Consider the following 11139-nt stretch of genomic DNA (forward strand, 5'->3'; position numbering starts at 1 on the left):
GCCTAAAGGGAATTGATTACTCTAGGGGTGCAGCGATTCTGGGAACCACCTGGGCCCTAAAATGGGTGGTTGCAAATTAAAAATTACATAGTTATAAGTTGGTTATTACTTATAACTTATTTGTACCCAGAAGTGTTACAAATAGGGGATCATTTGTTATTTGTGAGAATTGTTTCAGAGATAGACAAAGGGAGAAGTTTGAGAACCCCAACACTTCGTAAAACACAACTACTGTTTGTAATAAGATTGCAAATATTTTGCTAAGTTTTTATGCTTTGAGGGATGTCTATTTTTCTGTAAATTCAATCTTTTAGGTTCTTTGTTTTATTTCTATAGGACTATACTGCATCGTTGATTGATGAAACAGGTCAGATCTCAATCAGGTTTTCTGCAATATTCTTAGCAGGCACTTGACATTTTACAGCATACAGCTAGGCGGGGAAACTCTTATCTTTATTTCTCCAAAACAGTATTACTTGATTAACTCCTTTGTTATGATCGTCATGTTGCTGAATGACCTATTTTTTAAACAATTTTCATATGAATTGCGAATATTTTATATATTCCATCGTCTGTGAGATTTTCAAAGGTGCTCAACAAAAGGAAACCTCCCCTGATAATAGAGGAGGGACTTGGTCCCAGCTCACCTCCCACACATTGTCCCTACCAGAGTTTACCGAAAACAATCCTCACAGAGAAAGAAAGCAGCTTCACCACAAAAGACAACACGGAACAATCACTGAGAATTATACCCTTTAGCCCAATCACAATAACATTCAATTAACTTTTGATTCTACATCAGAACTCTTCGAAGAATCTCGTGTTAGAAGAAACAGGGGAACTTCTGATCAGAACCAAAGGAAGAAGAAGAAGTGTTGGTTACATTATTGGCATGGGCTTGTGATGGGGAAATGATAGACTTACATTTTAGAGTTTGACAGACGAGAGCAAAGGTAGCCTTCTTGTTGCGAACGGAGGGGCGGTAGACGAGGGATTGGATGGAGGCAGACGCCCTGCGCTGGGCATCGCCCTTGAGAACGCACCGCAGTACGTTGGCGGCCTCTCTCCGTGCAAAATACGCTGAACGCTCTGCGCCTCCAACATTCTTCAGACATTTCTTCGCCATTTGCATTCGATTTGATTTCCCCCGCGCTATTCGTGTCTGAGTTTATTTATTTTTCTTGCTTTTGGTTTAGGTTGGTCGCTCTTTTCTGAAAATATATTTTACTGTGTGTTTTTTAATTAAGGGCCTATAATAAAAATTAAAAATTAAATGATAATAGCAAAGTATAAGAAAAGATAACATAGCTCACTAGTTGCATATCCTCAAAACATTTTTCCTTTTTAACTTAATTTATTATATGTATTTAAGAAATATCATAAATAGTGAAAATTGTTTATTTATGTTGTTTATAATAGTAAGTTTACAATTAGTGTATTTTTCATGAAATTTGGTTTAGATCTTATCATTTCTTACTCGTCTTCATTCATCTTTAAAATATATTCATGATCTTTTATTCGCCACCTTAGATCAGATAAATCATTTTCACAATCATCAATTTGAACTTCAAATTTAAAATTTTGAATTCAAATAAAATTTGTCAACTCCCTCCCACTAGCCATTGTGAACGTGTTGTGAACCAACATAGCACATATTTATGTTGATTTATGTGTTATATTGTATCTAAGGATATTATTTATTCATTTGCAAATAATGTATGAATCATTAAAAGAGCACTTTATATGAGAGCATCACATAACGTAATGATTACATCGTCATCACAAGCATATATTGTGTGCTTGTCTATTATCTTCATTTTTGGTTCATTATCATTGAAATGGTCTACCAAGGACTTCGTTGAGAACAAGATGACTTGCTTAACAAATTCTCAAATACCACAATTCAAGTTTAGTTTTGCATTAAATCAATTCATAATCGTAGATTTGAATTACAACTTAAAGTAGTTATTTTACAAATTATATAGCTTTTTTCTAACCAAGCACTAAAATTATAAGACATTGGTGAATTGATTCCTAATATATTCAACATCACTTTCCTCCATTTGAAATCAAATAAATATATCTTCTTTTCTTTTTTCGCTAAAAGGCATATCACCTATAATTTGTATTGAACTTTTAACAGAATTTGTATATATATGAAAAGATTTATAGTAATATATGATACCCAACTCAATGGACTATAATCAAAGTTGCAATTATGAGCCCATAAGGGTGGGTAATAATGATACCTATTTCAGACCTGGCTCAATGGGATGCAGCCAAAGCTTACTAGCAACAAAATTCAGAGCAATTTACAAAAAGAATAACAAAACACTCCCGAGTAGCAGAGGACATATGAGTAGTATCATAACATTAGAGAGCAAAGGATATTGATCAGAAAATACAAAAAGATATATGTAATCCTCAATCTTCATAAAAGGTTCTGAATTGCTCAAATCTTATACTTGTTTCATAGAAATTTGATCTCAAACTCTATTCTTTGTCTATTTGTCGATTTATTTGAATGTTCATGGAGGTGGATGTATAAGTCTTTCTTTTTTTTTTCTCATTTAATATGTTTTCCTCTTCTATCCTCTGAATTTCATTTGCCCTCTGCAAAAAAAATTATGTGATTGTAGACCTGAAAAGAAATACATAAAGCAAACATGGTAGTGTAATTTCTTTGGCTCTTTCCAATTCTCCTCTATTTTTTTATTCACCGAATTACTCCAAGTTTCTCACTGTTTTAATTATTAGCAGCATTCCTCCATTGCATTCATTTAGCATTCTAATATTGTATTCACCGAATTGCTCCAAGCTTCTCACTGTTTTAATTATTAGCAACATTTCTCCATTGCATTCATTTAGCATTCTAAGTCCTTGCTAAATTTCATGGGTTCCTCAATGTGACTATTAAGTATTGACTATTAAGTAGAATTTGTACTTCTTCCTCTGCATTTCTCAATTCTTTACAGTTTATAGTCTATTGAAATTTGATGCTCACTGGATTAGGATATGATAATAACCAATATTCTCTATGGAATTCCTCAAGTCTTTGTTTCTCATATTTTGCCTTCTAATGTGTAGATTCTATCACTTCATGGAGATATTCCGTTTGTGAAAGCCTCTCTTCTTGATGTCATTAGGTGCTTATTTTTTTCTTGTATATTTGTAATTATTTGATTGGTCTATGGCAGGCCTTATGATCCCCTTTTGAGAGAACATGTTTTCCAATAGGACCTCCAGTACTTTCATAACCTGCACAAAAAATCAGAGGTTAGTAAAACCAAAAGACACTCACCGAACCATCATCGTTGGAGATAATGGAGGCACGTTGAGAATGTGTCGAGCCTTTCTGATGACAAGGGTCATCACGGATATGTTACTACTTGCTTGCCCATACTATAAACCAAATATGTTTTCCTTTCTGCAAATCTGCACATCCATCTCGCAATGATTGATACCTTTTATAAAGTGTTGTCAAATTAAGATGCCAAGTCATCCTATTAATTTCTATCTCCCTCCATGTCATCTATTATGCACAAGTACTACTTGTTCTTCTTGACGCTACCAACTAATATGATCTCCAAGCCAAAATGAAGATTCAAAATGCAAATCAAATCCTCAAAATTTGTCCGTTAAAATCAAATATATACTTTATAACCCATGAGTTTCATTCTAAAGTATTTCGTTGGCAGTTTGAATGTCCATCATTCTTGAATTAGAGTAATTCCTATTGTTGGTTACAACCCTGATTCGCTAGCCAATTTGCCAACCTATTCCCTTCTCTATAGCAATGTATCAACTCCCATGAATCAAATTTATCTAATATTTCCCAAACTTGTCGAAGGATGTAAAGAATCTTCCAATTCTGTCTTTCTCTCTTTCTGCGTGCTTTTAGAATTATCAGAGAGTCACCCTCAATTTGAATGTTGTTTATATCCATAGACAAAGCAATAATTAAACCATTATAAAATGCAAGTGCTTCAGAGATACTATTAGTGGTTGACTAAAAATTTAGAGATTGTGTTGATAAAATACTCCCTTTGCGATCCTAGATAACACATCCTCCACCTACTTTCCCTGGATTTCCCTTAGTTGCATGTCATCAAAGTTTAGCTTCATTTTACACATGGTAGGAGGAACCCAAGCAATATTTGATCAATCCAACTTTTTCTTTGGGCTTCAAAAAAGACTTCCTTGGAAAGGTAACTTTATATATGGCCACTCCTTGAGTATAGTAGTATACCAAACTAGAAAAGAGATCATTCAATCATTTTGTTCTCCTCACAAAAGCATTTAGCGACTTTGACATTGTTTTTTCTATTTGTTACTTGGTCTAACTTTTATTTTTCCTACTTAAAAATCATCTTGCTTCATTCCTACTGGATGTTCCAAATTATCATTGATGGAGCTATATTCCAAATGCATGTAATTAGAGTTGGCTTGTAAAAAATGGGTCATTTTGAGAATACACCCCATAGAGTGTTTTAAAGGGGGAGATTAGCAGTGCAAATTTTTTTTGAATTTTTTGCCAACATGCTTGTGTAAACTCACAATTCAAAATTAAATGATCAAAATCTTCTTGTGCCTCACAACAAAGGTCACATTCGAAGGAATTAGAAATTCTTCCATTGTTAAAGACTTTGGATTCCTCAAGACAGCTAGCCCTCTTGAGGCACCCTATGATGAAGCACTAAATTACCATTTTTTCCATTTTTAAAAAATTTGAGAACTCAAATCTCTAAGTAGTTTTGTTTCTTGATGTAGCAATAAGTCAGCCCCACATGCATCTACTTGTTGCTTAATTAGGGCTCTTTTGTTAGGGGCATTAATGCCCCTAATATTCCATCATAATATTTTTATATTGCTTGTGGAGACTGACATGCTCTCCACAATCTAACATTCTTCATTTGAGAGGAATAAAAGGTTTTCTCCAATGTTGTTTGTATACCCAATGCTATTTCTTCTTGGATTTTAAATGCAAGAGGTTTTCTCTCGTATTTAGCAGGTGTTGTATTTATGGTTGTCTTAGCACTTGGATATTGAGATATTAAAGAGGTTAAGAATAATCAAAATCTAAATATTCTTCTAGAACCTCTTTAGTAAATTCATTAATCAATTAATTGCCTAGACATGCAAAGTGAATTTATCTAGTAGCTTCTCTAGTTTATGTTCTTTAGAGAGCTCTATGAAATATGTCAATTCTAAAGGGAAATCACTTGAAGAGTCTAATTGCTAACTATTTTCTTCATACTTTTTGCTACCTACACACCTTGTTTCAAGTTGAAGAGTCTAATTTTGGGCCAATTTCTTCACACTTGGATTTTATACCATCCTTGCACTCCTTATTTCAAGTTTGAAAGCTTAGCTGTAATTCTGAGATTAGCCAAGTAAAAATGGAATATGACAAAAAAATATTTGATGCTCATAATGGAATCCTCTAACCATATCAATTTCAAAATCTTACAACCTATGTTGAAAGCAATAGAGTTTTGCTTCCAAACTATTGAGTTCTATGGGCCTTTCGAATAGGAGATTATAATATCTCCTTACTACTGAGTAAAAAGAAATTTAACACTTTCCCTTAGATGACTTTATTTTTTCAGCACCCATTAATTACAAATATGTGGTAGAGGAGTTTAACATCTTATCAAATACTATATCTCCCAGAGGAGATGGGGAGAGATTTACTTTTCAGGATAAGAAAGAGTCTTTGTTGGGATCCATTGCAATTTTCAGACCCTCATAGGCCAGAAGCAAGAAGTTTTTCCTGTGTTCACAATCTTCCCTCAAATGGCCTTGCAATAAACGATAATGACAAACATTCTTTAGAATTTATAAAAAAAAGTGTTGACCATGCAGACCAAACTTGGATTTAATCTGGAAGGATTTTAGAATGTCTTTACTAACATTCAACAATGCACAGAACCTAACCGGTAAATCAAGGTTTGGGGAAAAAAAAATGATCATGCTTCATGAAAATTCCCATCTAATTTCTTAAGGTTTCTAGGATGTGTAGTTCTCAATAATCCAAAGGACAAGAATGTAATTGTACCCAGATGTGAACAAATTTAATGTGATTCTTTGAGGGGATAAAGTTTAGAACCCAAGGTTGAATGAATAACCCTGCCCTATCCATTACCCAAGAATTGATCCTAAAAATTGAATCTCTTTCCTCTTTTGCTGAAAAAATAACAACACAAAATCCTTGCCTTTGGTTTATGAAAAATAAATCACTCACACCAGACCAACATTCAAAAAAACCAATCTTGTAAAAGCTAAATAGATGGGATACATTTCAAAAACTATAGATTAAAGTCTTCTAGTGAAGATCTTGAATTTTGGGCTTGAGAGAATGTTCTCTTGAACACAAACGGACCACTGAGAGGGGGGGTGAATCAATGGTAATCAAAAACATGCAATTTCTAAATGATTAAAACATTAATAATAGAAGTCAAGAAACTATGAGCAAAGATATTAAACACATTTACACACACACAAGACAAACTCATAACACAAGATATATGAGGAAAACCCACGATGGGGAAAAACCTCGGTGAGAATGTTGCTTGAGTATACTACTCCAATCCAGCCTCACAAGTAAATCATTTATTACAATATTTATGGGCACCAACCCAAAAGAGCACCAACCCCTAGCTTTATGGGCACCAACCCCTGATTTTATGAGCACCTACTCCTGCTTTGAGCACCCGCTCAGAGAATTACAATGACTCAATAAATAATTTGATACAATAAAAAAACCTTGATACAAATGAGTTTTGTAACACCTTACTATTGTTTTGTTGTTGGCTCACTATGTTATCTGCACCTGAGATTGTGTGACTCTTCTCTGCTCTCAATCTCTATCCTTTGCACTTTGTCTTTAGCTATCAACCCTTGCTTCCAACTTTCTGTTGTTTTCTCTTCTCTACACACTTCTCTCTTGTTGCAGCTATGTCAATCCTCTTTCTCTGTCTCTCACGGTGTAAATAACCCATTGTGTTATCTGCCTTGGCTTTGCACTCTTTGGTCGTTGGTCTCTGCTCTTCATGATTTCATTCTGCTATCTTAGCTATTACTTTCAGCTCCATCTTATCTCCTTTTCACCTTTTGATCATCATGCAAGTAGTCTTTTGTGTGATGTTATTGACTGTACAAGCGTCATGTTATGCGCACCCGTGACCCTCTACTTTTTCATCTATTCAGTAACCTCTCTTTTTGCAGGGCTTCTTTTCTTGCACACTACAACTTACTTTGCCACTCTCACTCTACCACTAGTCCTCAACTATCAACTAACTTCACTTAGTGGTAATCTTCATACAGCTGAGATTTTCCCTCCAAAACAAATATTTAGAAAAATCTTCTTGATCTACTAAATGATTTGCCTTGTCTTTTCATTCTAGTTTGTTGCTACCAATCTGCACTTTTACCAACCTCTTCTTTCTTTTGACAACTTTCTATCTCAAGCATACACGCAGATCTTCCTGCCAAAGTAATATTTTTGAGACACTAAATGATCTTCTGTGTCTATCCATTTCAGTCTAGTAGCTGCCCAAAATAAATGCTACTTTCCTTATTTACCCAACAATCTCTGTAGTTAGGTTTTCCTTTACACGCAATCTCCATTTTTTAAAATTATATCTTCAGTTACCATTTTTTAGCATTAACTTCTCTTCCAGTTTGCTACTTTGACTGAAAGATCTTCTTTGACACACATTCCCTTTTTTGATTACAAATATTTGTCTACCTAACATTTACATGTCACTCAGTCACATGGCAGATGGTAGGACCCATCAACAACTCCCTCTACTCACAAAATATCCACATGTGGAAGGAAATCCACGTTGGATTCACGAGTTGTGCTAATGTTTTCCATAGATCGACTAACATGCGTATCATGCACATCGTGAAACAACAAAACCTTCCTTCCTGTGGGCTGGCAGGATAACGCGTCTTCTATCACTTTTATTATCCCACGTTATTTTCTCCCAGGCCTTCTTACTCGTGCAGGTTGGCGGGATGCATCTATCCTCTTTAATATTTGTACCCCGCATCATTTTCTCTTCGACCTTCTTCCCCTTGTGGGCTAGCGGGATGCATCACTTCTCTTCACTTTATGTTACCTTGCGGGATCATCTTTCCCAAGTCCTTCTTGCCGTGAGATGGAGGGGCACATTATTTCCCTTTATTTATTTTGCCCCACGCGATCACTTTTCTCCAACCACTCATGTCGCGAGATAGCAGGGGACTCCATCTGCTTTGCTTTTGTGTTACCTTGTAGGGTCATCCTTCTTGTAATCTTTGTATCGTGAGATGGCGGGGGCACGGGATAGCGGGGTGCACTAAATCCTTTGCTTTCGTGTAACCTCGTAGGGTTATCTTACTCTTGTATAACAAGTCGCGGGATGACGGGATAACCTCACGCTTCTACCTTCTTGTTATCTCGCAAGGCAGTCTTCTACTAAGCTCCTTGGTCGTGGGATAGCAGGGGCACATAACCTGCCATGTTATGCATATCCCCCATCACAATTAACCTTACCCTACATGGTCATCTTTCTTCCATCTGTCATGTTGCAGGGTGGCGGGGTGACTAACATGTCGTGTTATTGACACCATTTGCCGCAGTTCAACATTACCCTGCAGTAATATTTTACTTCCATCCTTCATGTTGCAGGATAGCGAGGTTCGTATAACTATCATGTTATTGATTTCCCTATTGCATTTTAGTGTTACCCCACAAATAATTTTCTCTAAGGTCTTCGTTGGTCCGAGATGGCGGGGAAATATAACCATCGTGTTATTGACATACCTCGTCTCATAACCATCTCGTTATGCACTTCAGCATCGCAATTCAGTAAATAGTGATAACCTGCATGTTATGAACTCCTCCTATCTCTTGTTGCAGTAGCTTTTGGTCAAAGCAAAGAGTTGACCACAAGATAGCAATAGCTATAACATGATGTGTTATGCGCATATCCTTGCAACAGAGTGCAACTAACATGACATGTTAGTCAAACAACAACCATACTTTTTCTGAACCATATTAGTTCACCCAATGCATTCACCGCACAATGACCTATATTTTCCTTGTCCAATTTCATGTCCCAATGACACACTTCAATCTTTCCATATGTTTGTAACTGAGTGAGACTAACACGATGTGTTATACATTTCTGTACCCTCACTTTTTCTGAGTCGAACCTATTTTTTCAAAGCCTGTAGAACTTTATGACCTGCATCTTCTTTGTCCAAAAGCAAGACCAAATAACACACTCCATGCTTGCTTTATGTATCTTCTTTATGTTAATTAAATGCAAATTCCATGCTCTTTCAACTTGCTCAAACACAATGAAATCCGCTCACCTTCCCTTTGTGAGTTACTTGTTCTAGGACACCTTGATCTTTTCCCTCGAGATCATCATATGACATTGCGACAGCACCTAGAACAATTTAGCCTAAACTTCCACACAAAGATTCTTTTGCCTTGAGCACAACATCTCACACTACACCGACTCTTTTGCATTTTCCCAATTTCATTGGGTGACATCACTCAACTCTATCCATCCACATAATCTTTGTCAAGTTGATATTTACTCTAGGACATTCATCCTCTTACCTCTTACATCTTCATCTAGTACTACAACTATTGACATCAATCATCCCTGCATGCCTGACCACTATATCATCACAACTATTGACATCAATGACAACATCATGCCAACATGTTCTACAAATATAACATGTACTCCAATTTTTGGCCTTCCAATATTTGGTTGAACATTCATGCTTCCAGATATGTTTCGATTAGGAATGTTCAGAACCCATTTAGGGTTAAAGTTTTTAGCCCAAAAGTGGCTTTAAAGATTACCTTGGCTACGTTGAGAATGATGAACACCTTTTTTACAATGTTACATGCAAATATTTTTAGATGGAGTAGAGTTAGCACCTTTGTGGATACTAATGTGATTTGGAAAAGGTTTGAGCAACAGGATACTGTTGGGAAAAGTGACTAGTGATTGAGAGGGATCTGATCATGGGAACCCCCACTAGCAAACCTTTCAAGTTTTCCCTAGATGTTGATTTAGAATCTAAGGCTTATGCCACTTAGTTGTGCTACCACCAGTGAAATTTTGATGAAGAAAGGCACTCTACTTTATAAAACCCTTAGGCCCATGCCAATCCGCGAACTAGTAATTTGAAAACTTTTCATTAGTTGTGTGGGACTTCAAAAAAAGATTTTGATTTTTGAACTACTTTTTTAAAGAATTTGACCAATGTTTCAATGGAAGTGGTGGATTAAAAGGGGCATCTGAAGGGCAAATTGGTGGAATAACAATAGTATTTGGAAATATTTCTAGATTTTGAACACCAAACACCATTTAGAAAGATGTGGACCCAGGTTTGATGGTGTCTTGTCCAAGGGATTGTCATGACACAGAATACAGTGTCTATTTTTGTCTCCCAACACCATTTGGAAAACCTTGATGGTCTGTAAGCCTAGGATTTGAAAAATTCCCATGATGGGCATCACCTTTGCATGTTTCACTCCTCCTCCTCATTTAAATTTGAATTCAGCACAAAATTACCCTTTAAAAATTTGGACCATTTCTCAATTTATGGGTGTCATCAATTTAATTTTTTTTTTTAAATTTGACTAAATTTTTAATTTATTATTCTAGTCTCAACTCTTAAATTTAAGCTAATTAATTATTTAATTGGCTGGATATTTTTGTGATTATTATTTATTCCCGAGTCATATTTTATGCAAACTTGATAATTCCACATGACCTTTGACCTTGAGTGTATATTTTAGTTTTCAAATATTGCCAAGGTTTGGATCCCTTCTACTTACTTTATTAACATATCTTCTTTAGGGTTTTGTGCTTTATTGTGTGTTTCTATTTTCATTTTACTGTTATTTACATCTCTAGAATTGTGTTTATAATGGACATGTAAGGACATAAACATTCATAAAATTATATTTCCAAAAATTGCTTATATATTTTCCATAAAATAATTAATAAGCAGTAATATACATGTCAATGTTCAAATACAATGTTCATCTCATAAAGAAAAATAATATAGTATATAAGACCATAAGGTCAATTACATCAATAAATGTTCATAATAATACAA

At 35.3% G+C, this 11139-nt stretch overlaps 1 protein-coding gene across 1 annotated transcript in view; it reads right to left on the minus strand.

Moving 5' to 3' along the window:
• The window catches only part of LOC131067385 (25S rRNA (cytosine-C(5))-methyltransferase NSUN5), a 246450-nt gene extending 245249 nt beyond the window's left edge, over nucleotides 1-1201 (minus strand). The window contains exon 1 of the mRNA XM_058002363.2: nucleotides 925-1201. Within this exon, the coding sequence (XP_057858346.2) occupies nucleotides 925-1132 (208 nt within the window). The 5' untranslated portion in view covers nucleotides 1133-1201. The remainder of the gene's footprint in view (nucleotides 1-924) is intronic.
• Between the last annotated feature and the right edge of the window lie 9938 nt (nucleotides 1202-11139).

This window comes from Cryptomeria japonica, chromosome 6, assembly GCF_030272615.1.
Source record: "Cryptomeria japonica chromosome 6, Sugi_1.0, whole genome shotgun sequence".
In the NCBI taxonomy this organism is placed as follows: Eukaryota; Viridiplantae; Streptophyta; class Pinopsida; order Cupressales; family Cupressaceae; genus Cryptomeria; species Cryptomeria japonica.